General features: G+C 45.8%; 1 protein-coding gene across 13 annotated transcripts in view; it reads left to right on the top strand.

Annotated features, from left to right (window-relative positions):
* Window positions 1-4,861, top strand: part of dph1 (diphthamide biosynthesis 1) — a 745,916-nt gene extending 741,055 nt beyond the window's left edge. For 11 of the 13 annotated variants that reach the window (XM_069911789.1, XM_069911788.1, XM_069911787.1 and 8 more), the window contains one exon: window positions 1,631-2,050. In XM_069911789.1, coding sequence (XP_069767890.1) covers window positions 1,631-1,738 — 108 coding nt within the window. In that variant the 3' untranslated portion in view covers window positions 1,739-2,050. Of the gene's footprint in view, window positions 1-1,630; window positions 2,051-4,779 lie in introns of those variants that run through there. The other 2 variants (XM_069911783.1, XM_069911794.1) reach the window with 2 other exon arrangements.
* The last annotated feature ends 13,024 nt before the right edge of the window (window positions 4,862-17,885 follow it).

Here is a 17,885-nt window from a genome sequence, read left to right as displayed (position 1 = left end):
GAGATTCTGTTTCACAGGACCTCATTTTGGACAAATTCCACCCCCCCCCCCCCCAATGCTAAAAGAAAAACAACCAGGCAGATGTAAATGTAGTAGATCATGAGGCAGTGTATGGTTCAAGCAACTTGAAAATACGCTTATCCAGCATCTACCAATCCCGTAGGTGCTGGATACCAGGAGTTTTACTATATAATGTTATTTATTTGGGGTAGGGGAGAACATGCATTAATCCTAGGTCTAGACAGCTTTTCTCTAAAGTTCAAAGTATTTGGTTCCCTCTGCACCACTTACATAGGTTTAAAAAGCTGTTCGGCAGACAAGAAGGCCCTTCAGTCCATCACATTCATGCTGACCATGTTTCCCATCTATTCTAGTCCCATTTGCCTGCAGTTCTCCAAACCTCTTTTCACATACCATCAAGATGTCTGTTGAATGTCAAAATTGCACCTGCTTCTGGTGACTTTCCACAAATGAACTATCCTCTGAGTGAAAAGGTTGCCCCTTATACATTTCAAAAATAAACTTTCTCCATAAAAATATATTCAAGACATACAGTGCATGGACTTCTTAATATTCATAGTTCCATCCAATCTATACATCCATAGCATTGTCAAATGTGTACATTTGTAGTGTCAACAAATTATGTACCGGTCACAACCTCTTCTCACTGCTCCCTTCAGGCAGCAAGTACAGAAGCCTGAAGACCAGCACCTCCAGGTTCAAGAACAGTATTTTTCCACCAGCTATCAGCCACTTGAACCACCCCGTACTACCCTGATCCTAACCATAAGCTACACCGGGACCACCAAAAAGATCAGTCTGCACTTCTTTTGTGGCACAAACTGCAAATGAGAATATTTATTTAGCTATTCACTTAGATTGATTATGTAAATGTTTGATTTTTTTTTTTGCAAAATTACATTTAAACACCACAGTCACAGGCCTTTCCGGCCCACGAGCCCGTACCACCCAAATACACCAACTAACCTACAAACCCCATATGTTTTGAAGGGTAGGAGGAAACTGTAGAAAACCCACGCGGATACGGGGAGACGTACAGACTTGTTACAGGCAGCGACAGATTTGAACCCAGGTCGCTGTAAGAGCATTGCGCAAACCACTATACTAACTTTACAGCCCTCTCTTTTGACATCTTGGCTTATTGTTGTAACTTAGTTTATGCCGAAGTAATTGGTGTCTGTACCCACGCGGCTGCAGGAAGTAAGATTTTTGGTGCACTTGTACTCTGTACTCATCGCAACCTTCAATGCTATTCGTGTGGCCACTTGGAGCAACGTCGTCGAGCGAAGCTTTTACAAAGGACAAGGCAGCAGGAACATAGATTGTGATGTGCCCTCAGAAAACCATGACGTTGATTGCTCTAAGCTTCAGTGTGTCCCTTTGTGGGTATGCCTGGAATGCTCCAGGTGACAGCATTCACTGACTGACATCTCTTTTGTGTCATCTGTAATGGTGTACAAGTACTTGATTCATTATCTCTGCATGTTACTGCAACGGGGAGGCGGAGGTTGTGTGCTTGAACCCACCCTAAACCTCGTGTAAGGGTGCCAGCACTGATGTTGGGGACCATTATATTGGACGTGGCCTGATTTGATTTGTTTCCACTCAGGCCAAGCCACCAGCAGCCTTGAGAGGTGTGTGTGCAGATTCCAAGTGCCAGCGAGAGGAGTCAGTCAAAGACCAATCAGAGGAGCTCCCTCCCCCTCCGAAAGGATGAGCCTGAGCAACAAGGCGACTCCAGGGCAATTGAGGCAACAGGAGGAATGGATTCAAGGAACAAAAGAATCCTGCATCACCGATCGACCCCAGGCCTATTCAAGCCTGACCTGATGTTCCGCGCTGTGGCAAATGCACAAAATTGGGTAATTCTGGTCATTTGATTCAAAATGTAAAATCAGATTGGCGCACAACTGCTGTTGGTGCAGGTCCAGATCTCAGGTTGTGATCAGCTAAAGCCTTGGCAGGGGGGTGACACTGATTTGGGCAATTTTTGCCTGAAACTGAAATAAATTGGCCAATAGTTTTCCAACCTTTGAATTTATTCACCTTTTATTTGTTGTTGGATACTGGACTTTTTCGTTGCTTGCAGTATTTCTCTGGCAGTCCCTCAGGATCAAGTTCAGAGTACATTCATGAAGTCACATACAACCCTGAGATTCTTTTTCCTGCAGGCCAGGCAGAATTTCCACTTATTGGTAGTGCGAAAAAAACTGTGCTCAAGAAAAGATATGTACAAAAAGGAGATAAATGCAAACAACGAAAGAAATGTACTGCATTTGCACTCTTAGTTGTGAGAATTTGGGAGTTTGCCACAGGTGGGGGAGGAGATGTTTGACAGGCTGGTAGGAAGGTGGACCTGAGGCTCCTGTCACTGTTCATCAATCACACAGGAGTGAGTGGGAGAAAGTGGGTGTGGCCCTGTGATTGGCTAGACTGCTGAACATTGGGGTGTCCATCAAGAGGCCCTTGGCTGCACACTATCATCTCTGGGGAAATCAATTCATCTCAGCCAGAGTAGCAATAAGGGAACACACAATTAGTGGAGACACCCAGCATAGCAATAAAGTGTCCTTGTGATTGGTGTGGCAGAACTGGATGTTCAAGTCTGAATCAGTAGACGGCAGCCATCTGAGAATTTGGACCAGGATATAAGGGGCTGCAATGGAGAGTGAACAGACGATATCGGGGCTTAGGCTCAGCATGGTCCCTGGGCACATGGGAACTGGGACATGAAGCTACCTGCTACGGAAACCACTGCATTGGAGGAGTTGCCAGTGAAACTCGTTCTCTCTCTCTCTCTCTCTCTCTCTCTCTCTCTCTCTCGCTCTCTCTCTCTCTCTCTATTTCTCTCTCTCTCTGCTAAAGGCCCGTCTCTTTCCTTCTCCCTCCCTTTCTCTGTTATTTTGTCACTCATTGAAGGGATCACAGAAGGTTTTCACTGTGTCTCAGTGCATGTGACAATTATAAATAAATCTATGTCTATTTCTTCGAGCTCGCAGCTCTTGACGATGCACCTCCAACTGCCTGATCTGGTCAAGCCTCTTTCTCCAATGGAATCAGCAAAGGTAGTCCAGGAAAATTGGCCACCCCCACATTGGAGGAACAACACCTTATACTCTGTCTGGGCACTCTCCAACCAGGCAGCATTAACGTCGACCTCCAATTTCCCTTAACCCCCTCCCCATGTCTTTCTCTTTCCGAAACCTTCTCTTTCCCCACTTCCCCCCTTCCTTCTCCTATCAAATCTACCCTCTCCCCATCACAGAACCGTTTTTTTTCTCTTCTATCCTCCCACCTGTGACCTCTTACCTATTACCCTGTTCTCTTACCCCTGGCCCTTCCTCCCTCCTCTCCTTTCCCCCACCCCCCCCCCCCCCACCTTTTCTTTTCAGGCACCTGCTTAGTTTTGTTTTTACCTTGGCAAAGGGCCCAGGCCTGAAACGTTGGTGACCTGCTGAATTTCTCCAGCACATTTGGGTATTGCACTTGACCCCAGCATCTGCAGAATTCCTTGTTTAACTCCCAGAAAGCTAAAACAACATGTAGTTCTCTTTGGGTTCCTTTACAGTTTCTCTGAGTCGCTCTCAGCCCACCCCGGAGATTGTTCCCCGGAGGGCTGACAGTCTTGAATACGAGCTGTGGTGACTGGCTTTATAATTCTGACTGTGAATAGCGAGGAGCTCCTCATCTGACACTCTGCATCTTTTTGGAGAATAACTAGCTCCGAGATTCCACTTGACCTTGACCAATGCTGACTTCTCTGGCGGGTGAGGATCTGGATGAGGCGCTCTGCCCTTAGATGCAGGGATGGTGCTGGGGGAGGGAAGGAGGGGAGGGGGAGAAGAGCTTCGACACCAAGGGCAATGATCAAAAGAAACAATTAAACTTTCATCCCTCTGGGGTGGCACAGTTGATGTATCGGTTAGCGCAACGCTGTTACAGCGCCAGTGGCTGGGACCAGGGTTCGAATCCTACTGCTGTCTTTTGTACATTCTCCCCGTGTCTGTGTGGGTTTTCCCTGGGGATTCCGGTTTCCTCCCATATTTCTAAATGTACCATAGGTTGTAGGTTAATTGAGTGTAATTGGGTGGCACGGGCTTGTTACTGTCTTGTATATCTACATTTTTAAAACTTAATTTGATTTTAAAATTTCAATTTCAATTCTGAGGTATAATTGGTAATTTCTCCTATATTTGCCTTACACTCCTATGAAAGTGGACGTACAGGGGAATTGTCTGCTGGGTTTCTTAACTTAATTAAGAAGCTGCAATGGAAATTGTAAACAGACAGTAACAGAACGTGAACTCCCATGATGCTCTCTCCCTCTCTATTGAATATGTGGAGACAGAACTGTCACGGTTTAGTAAAGCTGTCACCTCGTTAGGAGAGGAAAAATTGCACTTGATTTATAACTAGGCTTCCTTTCATGAACTCCGGAGCCACATAGACTTTAAACCAAGATAATAATGTCCATCTCCAGGGACACCCTCTTCCCATATGCCTTGACGTAGCATCACTCACCACGAGACCTTTCCAACACAAATATACCTTCTATGAAAATTGAGTCTCTCTGCATCTCATCTATGAACAAAGAGCAAACAGATGCAAGGAGTCCCCTTTTTATATATGTATACTGTATAATTACACTGCATTTCATGCTTATTTTGTCCACCTCTGCAAAATTACATGGTTGAAAGAAAGGTAAGGACATTAATCTGTATGATTTCAATAGTAACGTAAATGACTGCCTTTTCACAGATTCACAGTGGTTTAAAGCCGCTCACTGACTAGAAACACATTGAGAATGGGAGAAAGAGAGAGAGGAGAGAGAAAAAGAGAGAGAGAAGAGAGGAAAGAGAAAAAGAGAGAGAGAGATTGACATACAGTTGGAAGCATTGTATTCTTACTCTTCAGCAGCAGAATTCTGTTCTCCAGCAGAATACAAATGTTCTGACTTATGAACTGAGAGGTAATCATTTTTATTATGAGCGATCCAAAGGTTCCTATCCTCCCGCAACCTCTCCAGATATTGTGCGTGGTTCCACCTAATGAAATAGTTGTGATTTTGTCGGTTTGTCTCCCTTGGGTTGGCGCCAGCCAACTTGAGCATGTTTTCCATTCCGACAGTTCGTCGGGCCTAACCTTTATCTCAGCAGCACTCATTTCATCCTTTCTCCATGATAGTTCTTGGACAGAACATCCAGCTGCTTAGGATGATTTCTCCAAGGTCAGTCAACCAATTCTCCATTGTTACTTTCTGCTTATCTCCTCTCACCTCCAGAGGAAACAAGCCAGGCACTGTGAACAGTGAGCAGTCATCTACTGTGCAGTGGCTTTGAGTGCACACACACCTATATACTCTTTACTGTCAACTTGCCATCTTTTATCTGTTCCCACCTTCCTCAGAGTAAAGAATAACTTGCATTGATAGGACTTAGGACTGCTTTATGACTAATTAACTACCATATATTTCAATGTATAAGTCAAGTCGTGAAACCAACTTATACACTTGAGACCTTAAATTCAATGATAAAACCAGATTGATGTCAATTCGTATAAGACGACGCTGGAAGCACCTCCCCACTGCCAGCGCTGCCGCTCCCCAACACCTCCATGCCGCCAGCGCCACCACTCCCCAGCAACATCCCACCGCCTGGCACTGCCATAACCCACCCAGACCTTTTACATTTGTTTGTAAAGCCTGAGATCATCACTTCCGCCGACTCTGGATGCAGCCGATGCTGAAGACTTGGACCCAGCCAGAAGTTAAGGGTTTTGTTTTAACTTACTTGCTTAATTTACAGCTTTGTTACTTGGTGGTAGGGGGTGTTGTAAAAAATTTTGGGTTGTTGCTGGGAGGCTCGGACAGCCCAAAAAATTAGGTGGGGGTTGACTTATACACCGATCGACCTATGTGCCAAAATATATAGTAATTTCTTTTCTTTTTATTGATGTTTTACAATATAAATGGTTGAACAATTATGTAACATGCTACAAGATTTAGAAAAAAGGGAAAAAAAAGGTTAAACCTTATACAATATTCTCATAATAAGGAAATCCAGTGCACAGAGCACCACCATAACAATAAAATAAGATTTAATAACATAAAGAAAAATTTCAAAACCCCGTCCTCGAAGCAAGGTTGAACATTGACACGTTGAAATCAAGTGACAACTGGGAGAGGGACCTAAACAGCAGCAACATTCCAGAACAATCTTAAATCTTGAGAGTGTGATTATCGTCCATGAATAGGCCCCATGTCTTTTGGAACTTAACATTTGAATCCTTCGTGATATATCTAATTTTTTTCTTGAGTTAAACAAGACATAATATCTCTTAGCCATGGTGCATGTGTAGGTGGAGAATTATCTTTTCATTTAATCAAAATTGCATGTCTGGCTATTAATGATGTAAAAGATAAAATTTGGCTTTGAATTGAAGTCAGTAATACATCAACACCTTGAGGTAATCAAATTAACTACTTTCAAGTGTTTACTCTGTTGTAACATAGGAAACCCAGAAGCCAATTATGTATATGGCAAATTGTCACAAGGTGCAGTTATATAAAACCTCTTGAGGACTCTGGGGAAGACTTGCTCGTCAGCATGGTTGCGGACAGCAGGGTGACGTAATGCAGGCTCAAGCTTCATGTGACAATATTACACATTACGTAAACCGGTCATGTTCGCTATCCCGCCCGCAGCCAACAGTGAGCTGTCAATGCCCTCTGACCCTGGGAATCTGGGGATAAAGCCCAGCATGACAAGACAGTGACATCAGGAACTGAGGTCAACCAGGATTCGAGAGGGTGCTGATGGCAAGAAGATCTTCAGATCTCTCGTGCATCTCCGATCAGCACCTCTGCCCTCAACTGCCAAGTCTCTGAGCTCCAGAACAGCACCTCTAAAAGTCTCTGCCTCTCCAACCCTCTCATTCATCAAGGTGTTCCTTCAAATCTTCCTTTCTGATTAATTTTGGTCACTTATTCCATTACTTCATTCCTTAGCCCTCTGCTCTACTCTCTCTATACCTATGACCGTGTGGCCAGGCACAATTCAAATGCCATCTACAAGTCTGCGGATGATACCACAGTTGTCGGCAGAATCACAGACAGCAATGAGGAAGTGAACAGAAGAGAGATAGATCAGCTTGTTGAGCGATGTCACAACAACAACCTTGCACTTAACATCAGCAAAACCAAGGAGATGATTGTGGACTTCAGGAGGAAGTCAGGACAACACAACCCAGTCCTCATCAAGGGATCAGCAGTGGAGAGTGTCGAGAACTTCAAATTGTCATCATCTCTGAGGATCTGTCCTGGAGCCTCCATGTTGATGCAATCATGAAGAAGGCCTGCCAGCTGCTATACTTTGTCAGGAGTTTGAGGAGATTCGGTACGTCACCAAAGAGTCTCAAAAACCTCTCCAGGTGGACCATGGAGAGCATTCTGGCTGGTTGCATCACTGTCTGGTATAGAGGTGCCAACGCTCAGGACAAGAATAAATTCCAGAGAGCAGTTAACTCGGCCTGCAGCATCACAGTCACCAGACTTCACTCCATCGAGGACATCTACATAAGGCGGTGTCTTAAAAAAAGCAGCCTCTATGGCTTTAGCCATAGCAAGTGTAACAACACCCCAGCAGTGCAGCTCTTCCTCAGGGTAGAGTTCACACAGTGGGGCTTGAATTTTTTAATTTAGACATTCAGCACGGTAACAGGGCATTTTGGCCCGTGAGTCCGTGCTGTCCAATTTACAACCCATTATGCTACACCCCTGATATATTTTGAATGGTGAAAGGAAACCAATGCCCCCCCCCCCCCCGGAGAAAACACACGCAGACACAGGGAGAACATACACACAGTGCAGGATTCAAAACCCAATCTGATCCCAATCTTTGGCGTTGTAAAGGCGCTAACCTCTATGCCAATCGTGCCACCCTGAACCCAAGAAGCCGTTGGGGTCGAACTCAGCATGAAATCACTGCTGATACATTACCCACAGGGACAGAGACAGCATATTGAAAAGGTCCAAATCATCACAGGATGTAAAAAATAAAATCACTTTGTTAGAGAGAGGAGTAGTGGCAATAACTCCTGTAGGTTGGACAGAAGGTGAAGACGATGCTGGGCTCTTTGTGGTGGCTGTATCGTTATCTGAACCAGGACAGCCAATGTAAAGCAATTAACAGACGATATAGAAAGAGCAATCCCTGGGGGCCGGGCTAAAATGTACAGGACTGAGCCCACTGCCTGCTAACACCAAGAGCTGCTGAACAATCACCCGCAGCGGCTGTTGGCACTTCAGTCCAATGATGAGGCAAACAATTACTCGGTTAATGACAAGGTTTGAAAACAGGGCCATAAGTGAGCAGCTTGTGTGAGATCATCGCTGACTGACAATGGTGCAGGGAAGATTCCACCCTGCATCAGGGACAGGCAACTCATGGGAGTGCAGGATTTACAGCCAAGTCCTTTAATGAAGCTCTGGCTCGTTTCCCCGGGTCATTTTGCTGTTGATTCGTTACCAGATTTGCCAATCACAAGGGAGCCTCTGTTCACTTGCAAATACCCAATGAATATTTTATTGAGCTCACAGGCTTGAGGGCTTATTTTCTTCTGATCACCACTCCACAGGGTGACCATTGAACAAGTCATTGCCCCCAAGAGTCGGGAAAATGTCCTTTTCCATTAGCTCTTCCCTGCCTCAGAATGTCCCAAAGCCAAGGAAGTACAGATTTTGAAGCTGAAATATAGGAAGTGGAGCAGACAATTTAAACACAGACGCTCCCATGGGCCTCGTGTGATAATGGTGACCGAACGATAAATATTAGCCAAGGATGTTCAAGGTAGAGGGCATGGCAGTAAATTCATAGTTTTCAGCAGACCACATCTGTTTTGTGTGTGTGTCCAATATGTGTCATATATCACTGAGTACCAATAGATGTGTAACTTCTAGTGTGTCTGAGTACAGATGTGTGTGTATTCAAGTATGTGTTTGTGTGCAGTGTGTTTGTGGGTGTGTACAAATGTGTGCGTCTCTGTATGCATGTACAAATGTGTGTGCAAATGTGCATGTGTGTTTGTGTACATGTGTGTGTACATATGTGTGTCTGTGTGTCTATAAATGAGTGTGTGTGCGCGTGCGTGGGTAAAACGGGTGTCATTTCCACTGCGACTGTTCCAGAGGAAATGGCAGATCTAGTGGGTATGTTCTTTCTCGAGGGTGTGCCAGCCCTTGTGATGGAGCAGCACTAATCTGACCTACCCCCAGCTGATCATCCCACCGAAAAATGCTGTCTCCAAGAACTCCTACAGAGGCACTAATGAGAGAAATAAAACTTAAGCAGTAATTAGCAAATTGGCTTTTGAAGAAGTCAAACCCCATGCAAAAAAAAAACCGTTAAAGCATCCCAAAAAACTGACAGCGTGCAATTGATATTGGTGGTGGCATCAGGGAGTTGAGCACATGATCTGTACATTCCACCATACCACAGAGGGAGTGCTGCTCTGACCAAGGTGCCTTAAAGAAGGCTCATTCAACTCTTTCGGGAGTTGTAAAAGAAGCCCTATCTCTATACTAAACAGATTACGATTTCATATTTATTGTCCGAGTACATACATGCCATCACATACAACCCTGAGATTCTTTTTTCTGCAAGCGAGGCATAATTATCACTTATTTAACTGTGGATTAGTTGTGTTCAGTTCCACAGCCAATATTTGTCCCCCATCATTATAGACGTATACAACACAGAACAGGCCCTTTCTCCCAACTTGTCCATGGCACTCTGGGATGGTCCTGTCTGCCTATGTTTGGCCCAAATCCAAAACCCTTCTGATCCACTCATCTCTCCAGGTGTCTTTTGAATGTGGTAATTGTACCTGTTTCCTCTGGCATTTTGTTCCGATGCAGAGTGGAATAGTTTACCTCTCAGGTCACTTTTCCATCTCCCCTTTCAATTTAAACCTGTGCCCTCCAGGTCTACAGTCGTCTCCCCTGCAAGGGTGGGGGTGGCGGGGGAGACAAAATAGGCGTAGACAGTTCTATGTCACTGAAGCACTTTCACCTGGACCTCACTGGTGTTGGAATCTTGTTTTGCGCACGTTTCAGCTGCTGCATCTCCCACGCTGCACCAGATCTCTACTTCAGAATTAAAATGTTTCTTGGGAACAACTTAGTTGCAAGAAGCCTCCATGTCTCACCAACCTGACCAGCTGTTAACATCTGTTTTGGGGTCAGGGACATGTGCATAAATATTGTACCACAGCAGGATCCATATCTGAACCTGTGCCTACAGGGTAAAGGCAAGTCAAAATTCAATTTGCATAGCATATTTGGGTCTGTGGACTGAAATTAATTTTCTAATGTTTTCATAGCCCCGGGCTGTCCCAGGAATAGTTTATTTTCATTAGTTGTCACAGTGCTTGTCTAAGTATCTATCTCTGTGGTTTATTGGGACCACTAATGTTAAAGAAGTCAGTTCCAGAAACAACAGTGAGGTGGTACCTCGTTGCCCATGGATACTGGTAATGAGGAATAAAGCAAGACTTATTATTTACATTGCACCTTCTCCGACTACAGGACGTTCCAAAGCATTTCACTGCCACTAAAGTATTTTTGAAGTATAGTTACTAAGGAAACGGGGAAGCCAATCACAGCACAGCAAGTTCCCAGGAACAGTGATGGGGTAATGGCCCAACAATCTTGCTTTTGTTCAGTTGATCTGGGAATAAACAGCGGGACCCCCCCCCCAGGACATGCGAGAGTTCCCCAGCACCTCTTCTTCATGACAGGATTTTATATCAACGGCCATGGAACATATGAATCATTTTGTAACATTTAAAAGTCAGGGAAGTAGAAATGTCTTCTAATTAACAGGAAGCCTTCTGCAGCTGCCAACATCAAAGCCAACAAAACGACATTTAAATATAGTTCCCCCGATGTTCAATGAGATGTTCTCAATGAGTAATTGGACCTAGGTATACAGATCATCAAGATTCAGGACTAAGAGCCAGTCTTTGCTGAGTCAGCAAACCTCAAGGTGGTCAGGATTCAAGAATCCTTCATTGTCATGTAATAAAAACAGTAAATATTACACGAATTGCCAAGTACCCCTTACAGTCAGAGAAAGAGAGTCCCCCCCCCCCACCTACCCCCAAAGTCACCAAGTTTCCTTGAATTCACCTCCAGCTCTCCCGTAGCCTCACAGATTTCAGTCCCAAATCATCGGCAACCTGAGCTCCAGATCCGAACCTCCAACACCATTAAGCGCCCTCACCATTCTCTCGCATATGAGGTTGTCAATATGTGGGCAGCGGGATAATCACCCCCCTTGTGTTCACATGTTTCCCCTCTCTGGGGTTCTGAACTGCCACTTTGTGCTGGCCCATGTTTTCATTACACTGTGTCTGTTTCTAGCCTCTGTTGGCCTCGTATCTTCCCCGGTAGGTTTCTGTATCATTCATTAAAAAGTTTTTACAATTTGTATGGTGTTAGTGTTGGGGTTATTGGGGGTGTTTCTTGGTAAGCTCGGGTCTGTGTTAAGGTGTCCTTGTAATTTGTCATAAGTGTGCTGGCCCATGGAGTCTGTTGTGGAGATTGCTGTTGTTGTGGGGCTTCTATTTGGGTTGTCTTTGAAAAGGGTTGAGTCTGGGTAAGGGTTAGGGTTAGGGTGCTAATATGTGGACAGCGGGATCATCATCCCCCATGTGTTCACTTGTTTCCCCTCTCTGGAGTTCTGTGTCACTTTGCACTGCCACATTAGAGTTAGGGTTAGGGTTAGGTTGTAAGCTTGGGTCTATGTTAGAGTGTTCCTGTAATTTGTCATAAGTGTGCTGGCCCAGGGAATCTGTTGTGGGAATTGGTGTTGTTGTGGGGCTTCTATTTGTGTTGCCTTTAAATGGGGTTGAGTCTGGGTAAGGGTGTCTTTATTCTCTCTGGTTGTGTCCTGGCTTAGAGAGTCTATATCAGGCAGTGCCTGTTGGAGTTTGCTGTCAGGCCTAGTAGGCCCTTGTGGGATTGACTTGGGGTTGTTGGGTGTTTAGGATAAGGTGAAGTCTGGGTAAGGTTGCCTCTGTGATTCCTGATTGTGTCCTGGCATGAGGGGTCTGTCCTAAACAGTGCCTGGCAGAGTTAGCTGAATGGACTTAGGGCCCATGTGGGATTAATTCTGGGTTGTTTGGGGGGTTAGGGTTAAGTCTGGGTAAAGGTGCATTTATGCCGTCTGGTTGTGTCCCAGTCTAGGGACCCTGCCCTAAGCAGTGCCTGGCAGGTTTAGCTGAATGGACTTAAGGCCCATGTGGAATTAATTTTTGGTTATTTGGGTGGTTATCATTGGGTTTAATCTGGGTAAAAATGCTCCTGTGATCTGTGATTCTGTCCTAGACTGGGGAGTCTGCCTTAAGCAGTGTCTGGTGTAGCTTTTTGTAATGCCTTAGTGTCCCTGTTAGATTTGGTTAGTTGGGTTTTTTTTTAGGTTAAGGTTAAGTTTGGGTTAGGCTGCCTTCATGGGGGTCAGTCTTGGTCCTTACCTGGCAGAGTAAGCCAGATGGACTTCAGACCCACGTGGGACTAATATTGGGTTATTTGGTGGGACCCTTTAAGGCTGATTTTGTGTAAGAATGCCTTTGTGATCTGTGATTGTATCCTACCCTTGGGAGTCTGTCTTGCCCACTGTCTGGGTCCGCTATGGGGTATGAGGGCTTGTGTGGGGTTCCCGTTTTGGTTGTATGGGAGGTTCAGGTGTGGCTGGTCTTGGGTTAGGGTGGGCTTCAAAAGGACCTGGACTTGTTCACACAGAAAGGGGGACATGGACAAGCTGCCAGAGGAAGTGGTAGAGGTGGTTGGGGGGGGTGGGGTCAGTTTCAAAGGACATTTAGACAGCTGCATTGAATGGAAAGCCTTGGACAGTCCTCTCTCCCTTTTCCCTCTGTCTCCTTTCACAGAACCAGAATCTCTCCTCTTATCATATCCAATTAACACCTTTTGTTGGCCTGGACTCCTCCCCCAGCCAGCACAGTCTTTTTGTTTATTCCTTGAAGACGGGCTCAGGGCTGAAATGTATCTTTACCTCCTTTGGATGCTGCAAGACCAGCTGAGTTCCTGCAGCATTTTGGTGTGTGTTTTACAGCACTGCTGAAGGGCTCACTCAGAGTGTCTGTCAAGATTTGATGCTCTGGTTGGGATGGGGGGGGGGAGAGTGAGTGAGTTTCCAAACCAAGACTGCCACTGAATATTACTGGAGTGAGAACTGATCATGGGCCAAATGGATAAATACAGGGAAGATCGTATGGCAGCTGTAATAAATGGAGGGAGATCCAGGGTGGGTGAGGAACCACTCAAGGGGCTGTGATCAAGTACTGAATGGAACTGCAACATCGGTGGGACCTTACTTCATTCAGCCTGATCAACTCCTTACAAGGAAGGGAGATTGACAACTGGGAGTCAAGGCTAAATTCATTATCTATTATCTTGTTAAATATTAAACATTCTTGCTTAAAAGCATGTTACACTTCAAACACAGCCATGAAAAATGAAGTGGGCTTCTCTCAGACTCATCTAAGAAGTCATGTTAACACTTGCCTCGCTGTCTCTGAGCTCACCAGCTTCTTCCAAAATACTAAGCCTTTCTGCCAGCATGATTTAATACAGCAAATATACAGTCATCCTGCAAATGACTAGAAGCGTGACCCAGAGATGTGCATGTTCACATTTGCATATTTATTGTTGCAGAGGTTAACGAAAGAATGGGGAAGTTGGGTGAGGAGGTTAAACTGGCTGAATGAAAGGACTCCACACCATTCAAGCCAAGAAATGTTGCTGAACTCACTGAGAAAAGGAAGATATCACAAAGGAGGAGGAAGCTTTTCTGAATGGTGAAGCCAAGTCTCCGGCCTGGCTCCCCAGCTTCTTGTACTCAAATCATTTGTTATTTTTAAAGGCAATATTCTACAGATGCCGGCAGCAGCACGCAACCTGATTCTGTAAGTGAAGATGGCACCACAAGGTAATTAAAAGCAAAGGCATCAGGGCCATTCACACATTGCAGCAGGTCTGATTCACACAGACTTTCTGAAGGATCTGTTTAAACCAAAGATAGTTTATCAACAGTGAACACTACAGCACAGAAATAAGCCCTTTACTCTTAGACTCTGTGCTGATCTATTATTCTGCCTCGTCCCACTGACCTGCACCCATTCCATACCCCTCCCATCCAACTACCTGTCCTAATTTTTCTTAAATAATAAAATTGAGCCCGCATTCACCACTTCAGCTGGCAGCTTGTTCCACACTCCCACCACTCTCTGTATCTCCCCTAACCTCAGTGAAAAATGTCGACTTGCATTTACTCTGTCTACACCCCTCATATTTTTTAATAACTCAATCAAATCTCCCCTTATTCTTCTACTCTCCAGGGAATAATCTGTTTAACCCTTCCCTGTAACTCAGTTCCTCAAGTCCTAGCAACATCCTGGCACTCTTTAAAACTTATTGATATCTTTCTTGTAGTTAGGTGACCAGGTTGGGAGGTGATGTTGAGATTGTATAAGACGTTGGTGCGGCCTAATTTGGAGTTCTGTGTGCAGTTCTGGTCGCCTAATTATAGGAAGGATATAAACAGAGTGGAGAGAGTGCAGAGAAGGTTTACCAGAATGTTGCCTGGGTTTAACCATCTGGAGTATGGGGAGAGATTGGACAGATTGGGTCTTTATTCTTTGGAGCGTAGAAGGTTGAGAGGGGATTTGATAGAAGCATTTAAGATTATGAAAGGGATAGACAGAATGGATGTGGATAGACTATTTCCGTTAAGAGGAGGAAAGATTAAAACAAGAGGACATGAGTTAAGAATTAAGGGGCAGAGGTTTAGAGGTAACATGAGGGGGAACTTCTTTACTCAGAGAGTGGTAGCTGTGTGGAATGATCTTCCGGGAGAAATAGTGGCGGCGGAGTCAATTGTATTATTTAAGAAAAGGTTGGACAGGTATATGGATGAGAAGAAGATGGAGGGTTATGGGCATTGTGCAGGGAGGTGGGACTAGAAAGGGGTGTTTGGTTCGGTGCGGACTAGAAGGGCCTAATGGCCTGTTTCTGTGCTGTAATTGTTATGTTATGTTATTATTGTTATGTTAAAACTGCACACAATACTCCATATCTGGCCTCACTGAAATCTACACAACTTTACTATGTTATCCCAACTCCGATACTCAGTACTTTTATTTATGGAGGTCAATGTGCCAAAAGGTCTCGTTCTGATCCTAACTACCAGGAACACCACATTCAGGGTATTTCTGGATCCCTCTGTTCTACCGCATTCCACAGTGCCCTACTATTTACCGAGGTTTGTCCTTCCAAAATGCAACGCCTGACACTTGTCTGCATTAAACTCCATCTGCCATTTTGTAGCCCATTTTTCCAGCTGGTCGAGATCTCTCTGCAGGCTTTGAAAGCCTTCTTTGCTGCCAACCTTTGTGTCATGTGACCCAAGATACTGAGAGAACAAAGGCTTTGTGAAAGAGCTGGGCACTAAGGAGCATCTTAAAGCAGGTGAATGTGGAGTGAAGAAGAGGTTGAAGGGAAAGATTCATGGTGGGCGTCCCTGGTAGTCAACGGCTCTGTGTTCAGTGGTGCAATCAGTTGCTGAGAGAATGAGGAGTGAGGAGAGCATCGGAATTTTGGATGGGGAGGCAGGAAAGGGTGAAAGCACAAAGGCAAAGAGCACTTGGAAATGGGACCTGATGGGTGGGGGACTGGGAGACAGGAAATGGGCAGGGGCACTGATGAAAAGCTGGGGTTTAAAGCGAGTGAAGGATGGAACTTCAGCCAAGGGGGTACAAGGTTGGGGATGGGTGGGGCCAGTGGTAAATAGGCAGAGATTGAGTTGAAGCCACAAAGGAGGCGGTGCTGAAGGGGCCGAGGGTCAAAACCCAGGTCCAGGCATGACGGTGAGGATGCCACAAGCTGGTGAAAGGAGAGAGTGGCCTGAGGCAGGCAGAGTGGATGGGAGGAAGTAAACCTCAGTGGAGCAGGAGAAGCACCAAGCCCGCAGGTGCTGGAGCCTCGAGAAAAACAAGGAGCTTCTGGAGGCGCCATCCATGGGTAGAAATAGGTGGGGTCCCATACTGATTGACCACAGACAGTACGAATGGGAAACAACGTCTCCTCCTCATAGACTATCAACGCAGGCGCACCTCAAGGATATGTGCTTAGCTCACTGCTCTACACTCTAGACCCATGACTCTGTGGCCAGGAACAATTTCAATGCTATTACAAATTTGCCAATAACACCACAGTTGTCGACAAGATCACAGACGGCAATGAGGAAGCATACAGGAGAGAGATAGATCAGCTCGTTGAGTAGTGCAACCTTGCACTCAATGTTTGCAAAACCAAAGAGCTGATTGTGGAAATCAGGAGAACATGAACCAGTTCTCATCCAGGGCTCAGCAATGGAAAGGGTTAAGGACTTCGTTCCCAGGTGTCAACATCTCTGAAAATCTCTCCTGGGGACTCCTTGTCAATGCAAACATGAAGAAGCCTTGCCAGTGGCTATTATTCATGAGGAGGAGATTCGATATGTCACCAAGGACTCATGAAAATTTCTTCAGGTGTAGAGAATCCTGGCTGGTTGCATTACTGTCTGGTATGGAGGTGCCAGCACTCAGGACAAGAAAAATCTCCAGACAGTTGTTAACTCAGCCTGTGGCATCACAGGCACCAGACTTCACTCCATCGAGGACATCTACACGAGGCACTGTCTTCACAAAGCAGCCTCTCACTTCAAGGACACCCACATTCCAGGCCATACTTTCTTCATTCTGCTACCATCGGGAAGGAGGTACAGGAGAGGAGATGGATGGGTGGGGAGGTAGGGTCAAGGGAGGGGACCATGGGGGAGGTAGAGAGTCAGGGGAGAGGGGAGGTTCACAGGAGAGGGGATGGATGGGTGGGGAGGTAGGGTCAGGGGAGGGGAGCATGGGGGAGGTAGAGAGTCAGGGGAGAGGGGAGGTTCACAGGAGAGGGGATGGATGGGTGGGAGGTAGGGTCAGGGGAGGGGAGCATGGGGGAGGTAGAGAGTCAGGGGAGAGGAGAGGGTGGGTGGGGAGGTTGGGAGAGGGGAGGGTGAGAGGGAAAGTAGGGAGACAGGTGAGAAGGGATGGGTGGGAGGGGAGGGGCAGGCAGGGAAGATAGGGAAACAGAAAAAAGAGTTAGATGGATGGGGATCCAGTGAGCCAGTGACAAACTTTTTTTCCAGTAGCATTCTTAAAGAGTGCAGGTTTTGGCAGAAGGGAATACGATCTAGTGTGTGACACAGAACAGGACATCGTCAGGGCACGATGCCGCTTTAGTTGCCCATTCAGAGCCAGCTCTTCAGCGCTTGATGTCCTGTTTTGCGGAAACTGCCAAAATGTTTGGCCTGGAAGTCAGCCTGAAGAAAACTGAGGTCCTCCATCACCAGCTCCCCACCATGACTACCAGCTCCCCACCATGACTACCAGCCCCCCCCACATCTCCATCGGGCACACAAAACTCAAAACAGTCAACCAGTTTACCTATCTTGGCTGCACCATTTCATCAGATGCAAGGATCGACAACGAGATAGACAACAGACTCGCCAAGGCAAATAGCGCCTTTGGAAGACTACACAAAAGAGTCTGGAAAAACAACCAACTGAAAAACCTCACAAAGATAAGCGTATACAGAGCCGTTGTCATACCCACACTCCTGTTCGGCTCCGAATCATGGGTCCTCTACCGGCATCACCTACGGCTCCTAGAACGCTTCCACCAGCGTTGTCTCCGCTCCATCCTCAATATTCATTGGAGCGCTTTCATCCCTAACGTCGAAGTACTCGAGATGGCAGAGG

The sequence above is a fragment of the Narcine bancroftii genome, chromosome 14, assembly GCF_036971445.1.
Source record: "Narcine bancroftii isolate sNarBan1 chromosome 14, sNarBan1.hap1, whole genome shotgun sequence".
Lineage (NCBI taxonomy): Eukaryota > Metazoa > Chordata > Chondrichthyes > Torpediniformes > Narcinidae > Narcine > Narcine bancroftii.
This window is presented reverse-complemented; position numbering and strand designations above follow the sequence as displayed.